The sequence below is a fragment of the Panicum virgatum genome, chromosome 3N, assembly GCF_016808335.1.
Source record: "Panicum virgatum strain AP13 chromosome 3N, P.virgatum_v5, whole genome shotgun sequence".
NCBI classification, from domain to species: domain Eukaryota; kingdom Viridiplantae; phylum Streptophyta; class Magnoliopsida; order Poales; family Poaceae; genus Panicum; species Panicum virgatum.
Genome location: NC_053147.1, coordinates 23,118,054 through 23,135,673, shown reverse-complemented (window position 1 = coordinate 23,135,673; position 17,620 = coordinate 23,118,054). Strand labels below are relative to the sequence as shown.

The 17,620-nt window shown below is 47.5% G+C and overlaps 2 protein-coding genes across 4 annotated transcripts; one reads left to right on the top strand and one right to left on the bottom strand.

Moving 5' to 3' along the window:
- The first annotated feature begins 402 nt into the window (after positions 1-402).
- LOC120665181 (protein G1-like7) lies at positions 403-5,778 on the top strand. 2 transcript variants are annotated; one of them, XM_039944647.1, is made up of 3 exons: positions 403-1,291; positions 4,313-4,393; positions 4,473-5,778. In XM_039944647.1, the coding sequence occupies exons 1-2, from the start codon at positions 551-553 to the stop codon at positions 4,355-4,357; spliced, it is 786 nt and encodes a 261-aa protein (XP_039800581.1). In that variant the 5' UTR covers positions 403-550; the 3' UTR covers positions 4,358-4,393; positions 4,473-5,778. The 2 variants fall into 2 exon arrangements, with proteins under 2 accessions (XP_039800581.1, XP_039800580.1); XM_039944646.1 differs by having other exon boundaries at positions 4,313-5,778.
- A 1,958-nt stretch (positions 5,779-7,736) lies between these two features.
- LOC120665180 (probable methyltransferase PMT23) lies at positions 7,737-12,925 on the bottom strand. 2 transcript variants are annotated; one of them, XM_039944644.1, is made up of 9 exons: positions 12,175-12,925; positions 11,504-11,653; positions 9,997-10,267; positions 9,750-9,860; positions 9,453-9,624; positions 8,989-9,246; positions 8,374-8,568; positions 8,034-8,288; positions 7,737-7,986 (listed from the first exon to the last, which is right to left on the bottom strand). In XM_039944644.1, the coding sequence occupies exons 1-8, from the start codon at positions 12,808-12,810 to the stop codon at positions 8,081-8,083; spliced, it is 2,001 nt and encodes a 666-aa protein (XP_039800578.1). In that variant the 5' UTR covers positions 12,811-12,925; the 3' UTR covers positions 7,737-7,986; positions 8,034-8,080. The 2 variants fall into 2 exon arrangements, with proteins under 2 accessions (XP_039800578.1, XP_039800577.1); XM_039944643.1 differs by having other exon boundaries at positions 7,737-8,288.
- Positions 12,926-17,620: the final 4,695 nt, after the last annotated feature.

Below are 17,620 nucleotides of genomic sequence, written 5' to 3'. Positions count from 1 at the left end.
GCGCTCTGGATGACACTGATGCCACAGTACGCCACTACGCCGGGTGCCTATTATGAACGCTAGCCACATCTGGCGCGCTCCGATGGCCGTACCACCCCGGCCGCCGGCGACGCCGCAGCTCCCAGCAGGCACTGCTCACCCATACGCGGCGCCCCCGGCCGGCCCGGCCCGTACGCGCGCGCGTGATCCCATGAACCCGCCCACGTACGCGTACGCCTCCTCTCTCCTACGCCGAGGAGGGGGATTGTGTTCGGGGCGGCGGGGGCCACCACGTGAATGCCCGCCGGCCCCCACCCTCCACGCGCCTCCGCCTATCACCCTCACGCACGCCTCCGTCCCCTTCGCTCGCAGCAGGCGGCGGCAGCGTTCAGTTCACCTCCCTTTCCTCCACTCCACCCCACCCCGTCGCTCTCCCACCCGCATCCCATCGCGACCCAACCCCGCGCCCCGGACGGAGCCCTGGTGCCGCGCGTCTCCACTGATCCGCGCGGGCTCGCCCGGCGCGCCGGCCCCGGCCCCGGCCGGCCGGGTGAGCTAGCGAGCGAGCTGCATGGATCCCCCGGGGCCAGCCGGGCCGTCGTCCTCGGCGCCGGGCGGCGACGCGCAGGCGGCGCAGCACCATGTGCAGCCGCTGGCCCAGGCGCAGCCGCAGCAGCAGGTCGCGCCGGCGCCCGCGCCGCCGCCGCCGCAGCTGAGCAGGTACGAGTCGCAGAAGCGGCGGGACTGGAACACGTTCCTGCAGTACCTGCGGAACCACCGCCCGCCGCTGACGCTGGCGCGGTGCAGCGGCGCGCACGTCATCGAGTTCCTCAAGTACCTGGACCAGTTCGGCAAGACCAAGGTGCATGCCGCCGGGTGCGCCTACTTCGGCCAGCCCAGCCCGCCGGCGCCCTGCCCGTGCCCGCTGCGCCAGGCGTGGGGCTCCCTCGACGCGCTCATCGGCCGCCTCCGCGCCGCCTACGAGGAGAGCGGCCACCCGCCCGAGTCCAACCCCTTCGCGGCGCGCGCCGTGCGGATCTACCTCCGCGAGGTCCGCGACTCGCAGGCCAAGGCGCGGGGAATACCCTACGAGAAGAAGAACCGCAAGCGCAAGCAGCCCGCGCCGCCGGCTCCAGGGGAGGCGGCGTCGGCGTCGTCATCGGCCGCCGCGGCGGCACGGGAGGAGGCTGCCGCCGCCGCGAGCGGCGGTGACGGGTCCAGTGGAAGCGCGGCGGCGGTAGCTGCACCGACGTCTAGCCAGGCGGGAGGGAGTGGCGGTACTACGGCTGCTGCACCGGCCAGCAAATCCCGAGTACAGTAGAATCACTTTGCAAACCATGGTCTATTTATTTGCTTCTGTACGTCTCGCTAGCTATACCTCGAGAGCTTTGCAACATTTGAGCTATTTCTTTCTTCTGCCATTTGGTTTTCAGCGTCCTTACTTCTTGCCCTTTAGAAATTGCCTCTCCGGCTTGCTGGGTTTTGTCCCTTTGGCTGGATTTCTCCCTGCTCCCTTCTTGAGCTAGGCATTCTCACTATGCCGAACTAGCCAGCAGCTACTAGGTCAGTAATAATTAATAATACATGGATATTTGGCAAAAACTGTGGTAGCCAGGACCCAGTGGGAAGGTGAATGATAATATGGGCCTTGCTGTTCCGTGTTCGCTCATGTCTCATGCATACCCATGGTGGGATCAGAGCAAGATTTGAGGCTAATTGGATGTTGTTCATGTGTGTTTGAGCACAGGATCTCTCCTCATCTTCTTTGACCGACTGTTTCTCCATAGTTCCCGGCTTCCTGCTGGCACACAAACAGTCACCTTAGCTAGCTCTGTAAACATGCATGCAGTGAGATGCAGTACAAAGTACACTCACCCATCACGCATCTCTCCTCACTTAATTCCGTGTTGCGCTTATACTGTGCAAATAGGTGCAAAGTTAAAGCTTGCATCAATGGCGTGTGCCCTCCATTGCAAGCTCCTGGCACAAGCCCTGCCGAATCCGCACTGCCACCAATTAATTCTGTCCCAAAATCTATCTATCCCGTCCTGCATCCGCATGCACTTCGATCTCGCCAAACATTTGCTCAGCTCGATTGCTTGGCAGTTGAGTTCAGTGAGTGTCTAGGACAAGGCGGTCGGTTGAGTCCCCCATGGCGGGACGTACGGAGCTTGCCAGGTGGCCATGCACACCGAGAGGCCTCATCAGCTGTTCGTTCTCACGCACGGTGGGGCGCGCGTCCGGTCCTCCTGCTGGCGGCGGCGTCGTACCTGGGCGAAGCTGCTGGTCGTCTTAAATAAAACAGCGCGCGCGAGCTCGGGCGATGGAGGAAGAAGATCTGCGCCGCACTGCACTGGTCCCCCGCCGGATTGGACTGTTGGCTCGGCTGCCGAGTCAGGCCCATGGCGCGCTGACCGCACGTGCGCGTCCACCACTGTCTCTCTCTGCGAGGATCTCACTCCCACTGATCACCAAATCATGCGCCACCAGCCCAGCACACCAGCTCTCCCCCACTGCTGTTTCAGGTTTTCAGCTATCTGCATGCTGCATGCCTCTCCGGATTAGATTTTGTTTTTTTTTCCAGCGACGACATGCGCGCGCCTGCATGGCTGGCCGGTGCAACTAACTCCTCCTTGTCCTCCAGATTAGTTTTGGGAAATTTTACGGATCCGATCGAGCGTCGAAATGCACGCGTTGATCTGTAAATTTTGATGCTTGGATCTGTGACTTTTTTAAAAAAAATCATCTTCTGATCTTCTTTTCTTTTGAAAGAAATCTTCTGATCTTCTCCCTCCGAATTCCGGTGGCATTCCCGGTCCGGCCCCGATCGATCTCGTTCCTGCAGGCTTTTTCCCCCTTGCCGTACTGGCGGCCTATCCTATTCTCCCCCTCTCCCCATTTGGGGTGCGGAGCCATGTTTCCTTTTTAGAGGAGAAAGAGGGTGGCAGATCGAAGAGAGGAAGAAGAACAGTAGCTAGCCTTCTCCCCCCCCCCCCCCCCTCCCTTCACTTTCTCGCTCGACGGGACGCGCGCGCTCGGTGGGGCAGCAGCCGCGCCGGCCCCGCGGTGGCTAGGCCTGCCTGATCGACCCCTCTGTAATGAATGCCGGGGATGCTTCTTTGTAAGCTAACTTTCATTGAATGAATGAGTTGGTGGGGATCTCCCCCCCCCCCCCCCCCCCACATTTTGTTCGAAAAAAAAAAGGCCTGCCTGATCGATGCGAGCAAAAGGGAAGGCTAATGAATCGCTCCCCTTGTCTTTTCCACACATGCATGGCCCCCTCATCAGATCAGTCATCACCCTCCTCTCTCTCTCTCTCTCTCTCTCTCTCTCTCTCTCTCTGATCATGATCAGCTCGGGGCTCGGCACTGTGACTGTGACGGAGCACTGTGCTTGCACTTCTCCCCGGCCTGGAGGCGCCGGCCATGGCCCCACCGTGCAAGCTTGCTTGCTTTGCTTGCTATAGCACTAGTGTGTTGTTGCTCGCTGAAGCCCAGCTCCCCGGGCGTGTGATTGCTTTCAATTCTCGCATGCCGGGTCTTGTTTGGAATCAATGTGGTAGACCGCCACTCCTGCATTGCTTGCTCGATCCGCCCATGGAAATGGATCGATCGGCAGCTCTCGACAGAGTTTTAAATCTTGGCTGGCCGCCATTGTTCACCCAATAATTGAAAGCGCAAGCTAGGTATAGCTACATAAGGAGTGCAACAAGGTTAGGGTGGTTGTGCTTTTGCTTCCCGCTTTCATCTGCTGATCGAGCCGCAACGTTCGGCCGAACACGCACATCTTTTTGTTACTATACGGCACAGTGGGCCGTACGGACAGCAGCAGCAGCAGCAGCTAGAGGAATTGTTCTCGGAGGGAGTGACGACGGCAGGCATCATTGGATTCTCGATCTGTGATGATTGGGGCCGTGACATAAAAATTTGCGCCCGTACAGTTCGCCCTGCGCATATAGAGAGGCTAGCTAACGAACAAGCCACCCCTTGCTCACGCGTCGCTTTGTTCTTTTCCTGTCCTTGATATCGTTATATTATTATATATATGTAGAGAGAGAGAGAGAGAGAGAGAGAGAGAGAGAGAGGGGGGGAGATTAGCAAACTGATGATCATCGAACACACTAGCACTTAGGTTGCTTGTTTAGAGAAGAAACGTGTACTAGACGCGCTTACAACTATAGTTTTATGCTACGTTTCTGTCCTATTTGTGTGCAATGCCGATCGATAGGTGCTGTTGCATCTCCTTACTGGTGAGTGGTGACTGAATAATATCGATAATCAGTACGCTATTAGCTAACCTGTCGTGGTTGCTGACTAGATAGATGTATATGCAGGCAAGTAACATGGGGTCTGCTGTACGGAGGCACTACTTCCATTAGTAATCCGGCGTAGGCTGCCTGTCACTGTGGTTGCTAGTGAGGAAGTGCACAAAGCTTTGCCAATGCTTCCACATCCCGCTGCTATTTTCTCTTTCAGAACCTGCAATGTGTGCAGGGTGTGGTGCAAACAGTACATGAGGTACTGTGTCTACTGTGTGTTGGGGCCAGCATGGGATATGCTTGGTAGCAGAAGGTAGAAGAGAGTCTGCATGGCGATGAAAGAAATTTCTGTGCAAGAATATAATATAATCCATGGCGATGGACCCAACACCTGCATGCAATGCTACTACTACAAGAAATGTTACCGTTTTATTTTCTTTTCTTTTCATGAATTCAAGGGGGAGCCAGTGTGCGCCGACCCTACACCTATATATCATGATGCTTCTTGTTCAGTTCATGAGTTCAGGTGACAATAGGAACTGTGCGTGATTTGGAGCCTTAATAATTAGGCTATTGCAACCACTTGATTATTCCTGATGAGCTGATTGGATGGTGCTGTTAGATTGCTTTATGTTAATTTATTCTGATGTTGCTTGGAGATGCAGGTGACTGTAGGACAGGATCGTATCTGGTTATTCTATTGTAAGATGATACCAAGGGGTATTTTATATTTATTGTTGTTCTAAGGATCAACTAATAAATCGTGACCCCTCTAGTCTGGTGTTTGTTCGACATCCTAGAATCTGTGCCATAAAACTATTTCTAAATTTGACTACTAATGCATTGAAAATGAAACTATAGAGATTATCATATATTAGGACAAGATTACATGGTTTGTCTTTCAAATGCAACATAAAAGCATATATAGTGTCATTAGCATATTTGAAGAGAACACAGATTGAAAGAAGTAAACATCTACATACTCTCAAACAAGGAGGGAGTAATATTTCCGATCCTTCAAAAATTTGTATAAATACCTATCTTTTGTTAGTTCATCTATCATTTTAGCAGTGCACAAAAGTTTATGTGTAGCAAAAAAGGGCACATGTTAAATGGATCTTAATTTAACGTGAAGTTGAAACTTCAATTATTAATTAGACCGGTTGATTTGGGAACAAAATGTGCTTTGTGATGTTCTTCTAGTAACATTTTGTTCTTAGAGTTTTGCAAAATACTTTTGATTGCAAATGAGACACTGAGAGCCAAAATAGCATGCAAAATTATGCTGCATCATTGGTGACCACAATTCCATTACTTTTTTGTTTACAGTAAACCACCGCACCTGTATGTGCAATCCAACTGGCAATGCTTATGTACTCCATTATGCTGGTGATTTCTACTTCAAGCTATCTAGTGGTTCATTAGCCCTATTGTTTCCCCCTAAGATTTGACAGAGATGTGTAATCCAAAATATTATGCGTGGTCAGAACTTATTGGTGGTACTGCTTCATATCATATTATCATATATATATTGCCCTTCATCACTATCGTTTCAAATTAATATATATTATTTACATATCTTTTTAGGTTCAACTTCAATAAAAAGCTACGCAGCGTGCATTCGAGAGGCAAAATGGCCTTTTTGATACATATTTATAGGTGCCCTTAATCCCTTGGTCCATATGAAACATGACAGTTATGCCCCGAGTACAGATACAATTCATGCTGTTTGTACCATTTCATTTTTATTTATTTATTATTCGAGAGGACTGTACTATATTATGCATGTATATATAGCTTGTTATAGGAGGCACAGATATAGAATAACCATAGGCCCAAAGCTTAGCAGCAGGGTTGAGCAGGCAGAATGATTCTCTCTCCAGTGCAGCGAGCACTCAATATTTCAGGAGCGAATTTAATCGTGGGGTCGGACCATGTCACCAAGATCATTTCTAATTATTTTCCACCGAATTATGCGCTATGATAACATGGTACGGACGCTTTGTGAGGCCAGAGGAACAACTCGAAGAATATGTCAGCGTTAGCAGCGCAGTATATATACCCATGGCGTCGTTCGCGACAAAAGGTAAAAAAAAAAGTGAAAGAAATTTGCTATTCACGAATAAGGACGTCAGCGATGGCATTTATCTATGCATCAGTATGTGAGGAAGGAGATGACGAGTAGGATCCGTAGACGGCTACTCCTAACTATGTGAAACTGGCATCTAAACCATGCATCTCTCAAATCCCTTCAACCAAACAAAAAATTAGGTTGAACACATCCCTATAACCAAACACTGTATGGATTAGATCCAATCAGAAAAATAGGAATGGGCCCAACACATCTCCAAACCAAACATATGCTTACATGGCAGCTCCGGTACGTTCAATGAAATATCAGATATGGGAAAGGACGGTCTCCTCCAAATGAAAAACGTGATCAGGTCGCGAAAACATAGAGGACGGCGGACTCGCCGAACTGCGATTTTTCGCTACGGCCGCTCGGACCCCTGTGCCCAAAAGGTGATCGCACCGGCCAGTCGATGGAACGTACACGTACTCGGTCGGTCCGTGGCTCCGTGACGTGCGCGCTGCGCCCCAACCACTCGTTCGATCGGGCGTACTGTCCACGGCCACCTGCCCACCTGGTCATGCAGGTGCTCGTACGTTCGTGCCGTGCCGTGCTGAGCGGAGGAGCGAGCCACTACTCCTGGTGGGATACCGCGAGAGAAATTACAACGTGCTGCTGTGGTGCACCGCAGCAGCAGGCTGGGCGTGCATTGCGCGCCGCCCGTTACGTACTCGAGACTCGAGCGTAGGTACTGCTGCTGGCCGGTGGTACCGGCGGCAACAGCGCGGGCTTGCCGCATGAGACTGAGGAGAGGGAGGGGGCCGCCCTCCCGGCCGGCCCGCCGGCACCTTCAGCAGGGTGGGCCAACAGCGGCCGCCGGCCGACCCCTGCTGCACCCCGACTCAGCATTCAGCGACCGGTGAGCCTGGGCGCCCGGGGTCCGGGATCGTTGCGGCCGTACAGGCGGTCAGGGGCCAACGAATTCATAGCCTGATATGGCTGCGCCAGGACGGAGGTGCCTCGACTCGATGCCACCCCTGCGCCGCACGCACTCCTCCCTTGCGCAGCTCTGCTTTCCCCTCGGCCCTTGCTGATCAGAATAGATCCTCAGCCCCTTCGTCTCGCCTGATCTGCATCCACCACTTCGCGGCGGCGACCGGACCTTTAGCCAGGCCAATCCTCTCAATGCAACCTCACCTGGAACCTGATGGCCAGGTCACCTCAATTCTGGATGGTAACGTGATGGCTCAGAAGTCTGGATGAATCTAGGTTTACATACTCCAACGCAGCGACTAATAAGCTCCAAATGCTCACGCTCTGACGCTCATGCCGCCGGCTCCTGCAGGCCAGGTCACCAGGAGGTGCTAAATATGTGCAGAAGTAGAAATACCTCCGGAAAGCTTAGTAATTTCAGAATGTATTGGCAGATTCGAACAAAGGAGCACACGGTTATTTGAAGATCCTTTCGTTGAATGTACAGAAGTTACAGATGAACAAGTATACAAAACATGTTACAAGCCTGTGTGTGCATTTGTCAGAGCTCAGAACTAGCCTAGTGCTGTAAGCTTATAATATCCTTGTTATTTTGCTTCGATAGAAAGAATGTTTCAGCTCAATTTATCAGAATCCGGAAGTATGTATTTACTATACTGATAAGTAATCATCTACATCTGGCCGACCTCTATCTGTGCCGTATAAAGAATCTATCTGATCAGAATTCAAAGAATTGTTGTTCATTGACGACTCTCCTGAAACTGAAAGTGTAATCTATATCACCCTGATCTGGAAGCTGGTTTGCCGGGACGCCAGAAACTCTTTCTAGCAGCAAGAAATTGCTTTTTTACGACGACAGTTTCATAGTGCAGAGACTTCAGGACTGGTCGCATCTTTTTTATCATTTCTATTTTGTCTTTCAACACAAACCATCTTCCAGGTCTCAGTATCCTGTCGATTTCAGCTGCTACTTCGATGATGCCACACCTAAAAAAAGGACACTAACATCACCACGGGTTTCTGGCAGAAAAAGAGCACAAACAGTAAAAGTTCTGAAGGTGTGAGAATTCACCTAGTTGTAAGACTTCCAACGAGATTACTCATGTGGAGAAGATCATAGGTACGAGGGTAGGTGTTGAAAGATTCACACCAGTCATGATATGCCCCAATCAAACCTCTGTTGAAAATAACTGGCAAGGTATCCGGCTGATCAATTGGTACAACATTCATAACCCATAAAGGTTGATCAATGAGTGCTGCTGCAAACCTGATTCAACAAAACAAGCCTGATTAGCATTCACGTCACGAACTGTAATCCAACTAAAAAGTAAGATCTTTAGTATCAGTTTATCACTAAGATTTGGAGGTCTGCTGACTTGCAATCCAAATCACATAATAGAATCCCATAAAAAGAGTAGTCACTTAAGACATAATTGAAGCAAGGATAATTTAATTCAAGCTTTCAGGCCTCATGGCTTATCATGAGTTATCCACATCTCACTAATAAAACCTTCAGATTGAAAGACATAAGCCTCATGCCATATTTGTGTTCAATCCTTGGTGCTCCATGTATCAGAAAGAATTGGAATATATGGCATGATGCATTATGAGCATTAATATTTCCATGCCACATAGAGTAAATTTAACTAATTAAGAGAAGCAGCAGCAGAAATTCATCTTTACTTACCCTCCAAAACCAGCATTCATGTCCATTATGTTACGGATACTTGACCAATTAAGTGGGAGGTCACTGAAATATACTTCTGAAACGATCTGTTTCCAATACTTTGTATCAGCCTCAAACGCCTCTTTGTTATAAGCAGAATCACCAGGCACACTTGCATACCTGACATTAAGTCTTTCAGGCCACGGAACAGGCCAGCTGTTTCTTTCATCCGAACTGGAAAGAGCAGTTGTGAAAATGCAACTATCAAGAGGAGCATACCTGCAAAAGGAAAGATAACTGGTGAGGGCAAATGGTAGATAGAAACTGTGGTCATTAATAATATCTACATCTGTAGCCAGGAATGGCATACGTCAATGCTAGTTGCCCGTGAACCAGTAAAGTCATAGCAGAAATAGGCAATTGGAGGCGACAAAACCATATCCACAAGTTGTGATCTTTTCGTGACCGCACAAGTTGTGACCTACCAAGGAAAACGTGATCCATCTGTCTTGGAACATAGAGGGGGTTCATTGGCCTTCCTCTCAGCATAGCAAGAATTTGATGTCGGCTTTTGATATATAACAACTCCAATTCCATTGACAACTTCAGATTTTACCACTGTTCTCCAGCAGATTGATTTTGTCAGAGTAACCATTGCTGCACATCCAGAAAATGACATTTCAATTAGCATGGAGATATTCACCATATAAATGATAAGATTCATCCAAAGTCATGAGGATGTTGAATAGCAGTTCTCAATAGAATAGGACAGGCCCACGAACCATGCCAGTCGTCCTGTTCTCTTTTTTCTTGACGATAGACAGGGGTTGCAGACCAAATGAAATATCCTCCAGGCCTTAGCACTCTATTAAGCTCCAACAACGGTTTTCCACCTGCCATCCCGAGTAGCAAATTAGTTAAAAAAACACAATGAAAATAAAGAATACACTGTACATAATAGAACAGGGAAAATATAAATGCTACAGTAGTTTGCCTTCTTACAAATATTGTGATGAGATAGAATATTACCATTTGCATACCAATGGACCCTGCACCTTGCACAGTGTACAGCATCAAATGAATTATCAGGAAACAGAAGCTTTTGTGTTCCAATCACTGCTAGAAATGCCGGAATTCCACGCTCTAATGCAAACTGTATCTGAGCTTCATGCTCGTCTTTTGGGGCAAATGACATCGTAATGACATTCCTGTCAAGCAAGTATCCACCAAAGCTGGCAACACCACATCCAACATCCAAGACAGTTCTTGTACGTATTCCCCACTGAATGGCCGGCATAATCTACAGAGGAAGTTTATCACAAACAAGTTACAAAACAAAAACGGAAAAAGATAAACAAGAAAATTGTTAGGAAAATGATGGCCTAGTACTTAAGAACCCCAGTGTTATGGTGGGAAACGTCTACCAGAGGAGAAAGCAAGCTAGTGGCTAGGACGACGTCGTCGACAGCGAGCGGTGATATCGACAGCAGCAACAATAATCCCGGTGTTTTGGGATTGGCTTAGTTCGAGTTGTTAGCAATGTTTTCCTAAACGTTAAACGGTAAATAGTCGGTCACCCTTTGTTTAGTATTTAGGCCGTTTAAACGGTGTTTAAACAGAGTTAAACGGCCTAAACGGTTTGGCATATTAACATTAAAATATGCATATTTATGTACTTAAATGTCAAATATGCTAGAAAGTCTACATATTTGCACATGTAAAAAATAACTATTCTGTCAAATAATCTTTCCGGAAGAAATTTAAATCCCATAACATTTCATATACTTACGGTGCTACTTGATTTGGTATTGATTGTGGTAGTTGTAGTCCTCCTGTTGACTAGATTATGAATTAAATGATCATCTAGCTCATTTAATCATGATTAACTCGACTCTGTTTAGACGATTTAGACGGATTTTAACGGTTTAAACGGGTTTAAACGGTCCAACCGTTTAATTCACCGTTTAGGGCCTAAACGACACGGGTGACCTCTGTTTACTGTTTAAACGGACTAAACGGCCGTTTAGGCGAACAGAGGTTGTTAGGATATTTTCAGTTGCTTGAGTTTGTTAGCAAGTCAGGGTTTGCTACCTATATGTACTGGACAATTCAGTTCAATAAAGATAAGCTGGGGATTGATCTAATCTCCTCCGCTCTCTCTCTCCCCCACGCACGAGACACCGGGCGACCATCACGGCGTCTCAACCTCACCGCCGCCTGGAAGTCAAGCCCCAGCCTCCCACCTCCCATGACTACTTCCTACAAGGGAGTAGCAGCTCCAACACCCAGCATAAGTAATTGTTTTAGAAATGCAAGCACAACGTTTATGTTCAACCCTGACCAGTGAAGACTCAACAGTGAATATACTGAGCAATGGCAGTGACCTAAGAAAATACATATAAGAAACATCTTAATTCAAACAATGCACGCAACTCACTTGGTCTCAGGTCTCAACAGAGTTAAAATGTCTCAGGTCTCAACAGTGTTAAACTGTCTCAGGTCTCAACATAGAGAAAAATGTTATGGTAATGTTTACCTGTTCAATGAACTGAATGTATTTTCCCACACCATCTTTGAATTGAGTTCCACCTCCAGGGAAAACAAGATAATCACCAGACCTTGTAACCCAGTTCTGATCCTTCTTATACTCCACCAGCTTTGGGTGAGGGACGTTGTTGTACCAAATCTGGATTTGCAGTAAGTGAAACACAATCAGATAGTCAGTCGCCTAATAGCATCTTAACACAAAAAGATATGCGCCTGACCAAAATAACTGTGAAGAGGAATTAATAAATATATTGCTAAAGGGCATTAACTGATTCCAATCATTTGAAAGAAGTAGACCCAAAAAACAGAAAGTTATTTGTCAAAGAGCCCATGTGTCTAAAGAGTATTCTCTGTATCAATGCTATATCATAGATTCCAGATCAGTAGTGCCAATCGAGTATTCTAATATGAGAATCAAAAGGGTTTTTCGGGTCCCAATCGTTGGCATGTGGTTAGCAGACTAAAATAATGCTAGCATCGCTAGCAGCTCAATCAAACAGCCTTCCTCACATCAAGATTTATGAATCATGAGCGCATGATCAGGTTAGCAAAAGAGCCACCAATACTCTGAATGAAGAAATATGAAAGAGGATCAGCAACCAGAGCCACTTCCCTCCCTTACCGACAAAGGCAAGCGGAGCTATCACGGGAGGTCCTCACCATGTCACGGCTGCGCGGCCACGGCACGGGCGTCCGGTACCCGGACGGCAGCGGCACCAGGCACCTTGGCCGCGGCGCCACGGGGCAGTGTCGCTCCCGGTGCTCCATGTGCCGCCTCGAGCGCAGCGCCTTGATCGCCTGCACGTTGTCCAGGCACGGGATGTAGTCCGTCGACGACACGCCCCTCCCCATCCTGCTGCACGTCTGCCACCTCACGCTCACCGGCAGCTCCTCCTCGTCCCCGCCTGTCCCCGCCGCGGCGACGCTTGTGTCTGCCTTCCCGTCCGCCTCGACTCCCCTGGCGCCGCTGCTGTCGTCTGCTCCCGGCGAGCCGCTGCCACCACGGGCTTCCGCCGCGGCGGGTGGCTGCGATGCCTCCGCGTTCGCGGTGGGCAGCGGGCCGGTTGGTTGCGAGTGAGGTGGGCTCCCGCGGGTGGGTACTGGGGTGAGGTTCTGCTGTTGAGGCGAAGGTGTAGAGGGGGCTGAGGCGGAGACGCGGGAGGGGAGGAAGGCCACGGATCCGGGCGAGGGGTTGAGGAAGAGGAAGAGGAGGACGAGGACGGCGGAGATGAAGAGGAAGAGCGAGAGCGAGAGGAGGAAGGGCCGCCTCGCGCGGTCGGAGGACGGGACAGCCATCGCCGCCGCGGCGCTGTGCGAACTGTGATCTGGCCGGGGGAGTGGAACCAACAGCACCGGAGGAGGTGGAACTGGAAGAAGAAGAAGAAGGCGTCAGTGGTGGTGGGGTTCGGCCGGTGGGTGGGTTGGGTGGGGTGGGAGTGGAAGCGGACCCGTCGCGGCCACGGCTGCTGCGTTGGCGGCCGCGGTGGAAGATGGCGGGCGGGCGGATGGTGCGGGTCGTTCCCTCTCCAATTGGTGGGAAGGAGCTTTTTGTTGTGTTTGATTTTTTTTACCGAGAGTTTGTTGAATTGTTGCCATTTGTGTGATCTCGAATGGAATGGTCTTCAGTTCTGATCTCTGAAGGTTAAGGGCAGGGTAAATTAGTTTGGGGCTGAAGAAAATTTGAGTTGATCGATTCTTTTAAAAGAGAACAGCACATCTAGTTGGTTGTTTTAATAGACCAATAATCTATCGAAGATTTTCTAATCACTTTTGAGCTGTGACACAGACTTCTCCCATTTACCCAGACCATACGCTCATATTTTATCATGCAATCATTGTGGCAGAAACAATTAATTACTTGCCACAACCTAGCTCTTGCAACTCGATGAATCGTATGAGAACCGGAAGCAAGGCGTAACTGCTATAGTGCTTGTTCCACCTAAGAAAGTCTGTAGTACATGGCCACACACGGACACACCTGAAATCCGTAATTGCCCGGTCACCCTTACAACTGAAGAGAAAGTGATCGGTCAGTCACAGCCGCTAGGTATGTCCCAGCGCCACTGGCATGACAGTACTACACTACACGAGCAAACCAGAAACAAATAAATAGCTGTACACTCCTCCGTGAGGCTTTGGAACAATAACTAGATTGGAAGCTATCTGATCTGTGATTGTGCGCGCTGCTGACGCTGGTCCTCCTTCAACTTTTCCTTGGGCGATAGCTTGTCGCCAGTCAGTGTGACCTTCCAGCAGTCCGCTTGGAGGATGAAAACCGAACCAGCTTTTGGTACGACTGCAGGTTCCAAAGTATGTCACTTAGAAAGGTCTGCAGTTGGTATAACAGAATTTCACATGTCCTCATGCAAATAGATATAAAAAACAAGCCTCTGGAGCAGCCAGGTGGGTTATCTTACAATAACATTGATGCATTTGTAACGAGATGAAAAGAAAATCATCTCAGCATGAAATTCTGAGATGAAGATTTCAAATTGAGGATGTTACAGGTGTTGAGAGAGCCTCTATTGTAACTACTCAGTTATTTCTTTGAAAATCAAGATGAATGATTGAGCAGTACCAACAGTAAACTGAAGCTAGCAATATAAAACAAAGGCTGATCAATCACTTTGAGAGCCATTTTGTCACACAAGACAAAAAATACAGCTTATACAAGTAGTTTCAAAGTACAGCATCAGGAAGAGAAGGAAAAGTACCTCGGAAGCGATTGTCCTCTGATATAATTCCAAAAGTCTCTGCAGTATCCCGAATCATGATGCCACTTACACCTTGATATGACGCAGTTTTGCATTCTGCCACTGGATACCACATTCATATAAAACATGACCCAGTTAAAACAAAGTTAGAAAGAAGAAACAATCCAGCGTGCAACTAGCTCCAGCATACGAATCACCTATTAGAAGGGCCCCATGAAGATCTGCAGAAAGGAGGTTTTCGGACAATTGCTTTTTACTGTGGGCAAGACAGGACATGTTATTAGCTCATATAATAAGGGACAGAAAAGGAACGATGACAGAGTTAGGTACAAGTTTTTGAAAAGATTAAGTTGATCCCCAGCTCTGAGTGTGCTTGTTTTGGGCTTATGTCCATCAGGCACATTATTGCCTTGACATTTAGTTTCAACTCTTCAAATTTTAATATTTCATAAAAGTACTTATAGCCTTATACTATAATCAATAATCTCTACCATGTTAATGGCACCAAATGACTGCGTGAGTTTAGTAAGTTTCTGTTCAAGGAGCTGCTAGGGTCTTTAAGTCGTCTCAATGGTGTTGCTAACTAATAAAGTGCACGCTAGTATATTTCTTACTCTTTGGTACAGAACACAGCCTGCATTTGAGACACATTGAAGTTCTACAATCAAACAAACAGTATAGCATTCTATAGAAACCAATAAAATCAGAGAATTAAGAGTAAGAGATTAAAAGCAGCAGAACCTCAGAGTTTAACTGTCTTTTATTTTGTTGAAGCACAAAACAGAACGGGGATCTTATTTTCCATGGAAAGAAGAATGAAACAAAAGATAAAAGGTTCAGTATAGAAGACATAAGGAGAGTGTGGCACCATACGGGGTTATTTTTGTAAGCTCTCTTATATACGCCTTCCACATCTCATGCATTGGCTTATAGAGGTCATACCTGCAAGACCAAGACAACATGTAAAAATTGTGTGGACTCCAAACTTAATAACGTATTATGTGAATTTTAGCATGGATATAACATCAACATCAACAAAGCCTTTTAATCCCAAGCAAGTTGGGGTAGGCTAGAGTTGAAACCCAACAAAGACCATTATTCATGGTTCTGTCACGTGAATCGCGGCTTTCCAAGCACTCCTATCCAAGGACAAATCTCTAGGTATACTCCAGTCTTTCAAGTCTTTTCTAATTGTTTCTTCCCATGTCAACTTTGGCCGGCCCCTACCTCTCCTCATATTACCGTCGTGCTTTAGGATACCACTATGCACTGATGCCTCTGGCGGTCTCCGTTGGACATATCCAAACCATATCAGCTGGTGTTGGATAAGCTTTTCTTCAATTGGTGCTATCCCTAGCCTATCCCGTATATCATCATTTCGAACTCGATCCATCCTTGTATGCCCACAAATCCAACGCAACATGTGCATTTCTGCAACACTTAATTGTTGGACGTGCCGCCTTTTTGTAGGCCAACATTCCGCACCATACAACATTGCCGGTCTAATCGCCGTTCTATAAAACTTGTCTTTTAACTTCTGAGGTACCTTCTTGTCACAAAGGATGCCAGATGCTTTGCGCCACTTCATCCATCCCGCTTTGATTTTATGACTAACATCCTCATCAATATCTCCATCTCTCTGTAGCATCGATCCCAAATATCGAAAGGTATCCCTCTTGGGCACTACTTGGCCTTCCAAACTAACATCTCTCTCCTCATGAGTGGTGCCGAAGTCACACCTCATATACTCAGTTTTAGTCCTGCTAAGTCTAAAATCTTTGGACTCTAGCGTTTGCCACCACAACTCCAGCTTCCTATTCACTCCCGCACGGCTTTCATCAACTAACACGACATCATCAGCGAAAAGCATACACCAAGGAATATCACCTTGTATGTCTCTTGTGACCTCATCCATCACTAGGGCAAAAAGATACGGGCTCAAAGCTGATCCTTGATGTAGTCCTATCTTAATCGGAAAGTCATCTGTGTCACCATCACTTGTTCGGACCCTAGTCATTACATTATTGTACATGTCCTTAATGAGGGCCACATACTTTGTTGGGACTTTATGCCTATCCAAAGCCCACCACATCACATTCCATGGTATCTTGCCATAAGCCTTCTCCAAGTCAATAAAAACCATGTGTAGGTCCTTCTTCTGCTCTCTATACCGCTCCATGACATGTCTTATTAGGAAAATTGCTTCTATGGTTGACCTTCCAGGCATGAAACCAAACTGGTTCATAGTGACCCGCGTCATCCCTCTCAAACGATGCTCAATAGCTCTCTCCCATAGCTTCATAGTATGGCTCATCAACTTAATTCCCTGGTAGTTGGTGCAGCTTTGAATATCCCCTTTGTTCTTGTAGATCGGCACCAATATACTCCTTCTCCACTCTTCAGGCATCTTGTTCGACCGAAAAATACGGTTGAAAAGTTTTGTTAGCCAAACTATAGCTGCATGTCATAAAAAGAAACCAAAAGATAACACAATCATTTTGTAGTGATTGGTCATTTTAAGGCCAACTCTCCAACAAGACTTACTTGTGGAATTCACCATCTAAATCAAATGAACCACATTTCTTATGTTGCTTCAGAGACATGTGATGTTTCGATCGCTTTGAGTGAATCAACAAAGATCTTGCTTGGGCATCCACTAGTCTAGGACCCCTCTGAACATAGTTATCTAATAGGATCCCCTTTTCCAGCTTCAACTTTTTGGCTCCTTTGGTAATTTTCCCAGAATCTTCACCTTTCTGAATTATGTCAAATATAACACTCTGAACAACCTCTGTGCTATCAAAATCCTACACCAAAGTTCACAGCAGTAAATACTGAGCAGTTTTTTCATCACAGATAACAATAAATTTGAGACAGTTATATCACAGGGATATTTACCGAAGTGCCATCCTGGAACAAATTGTCACGAAGGGGGCATGAAAGTTCATCATACACAGGGTTAATTTCTTCACCTACAAAGTTCAGAAGTATTTGTTACATAGCCTTTCACATGCACACACAGAGAAAGGTAGGGAGGTTACCTGAGGACACGGAAGGTTTTCGTTGGCGATTGGAACCGGAAAATGCTACACCTGAAAAGCAGCAGCAATATGATAGGAAACGGAGATAAACAAAAACTTGCATGGTTGCATAAAAAGAATAGCGACAAAACTAAACCTTTATGAGAAGAAGGCTGGGCAGATTTTTGACGAGGTGTGAGTTCAGGAGCTTTGCCTTTCCTTGGCGTATCAAATTTAGGCTTAAGGACATCTACTTTGTTCTTATGACTTTTAAGCTGTTCATCTTGCAATTTCTTAGCTTTTGCAGCAGTATACTGTTTCTGAAGGGCTTCCAAGGTGCGTTTCTTCTGGTCAGAGATAGTAGACATTGGG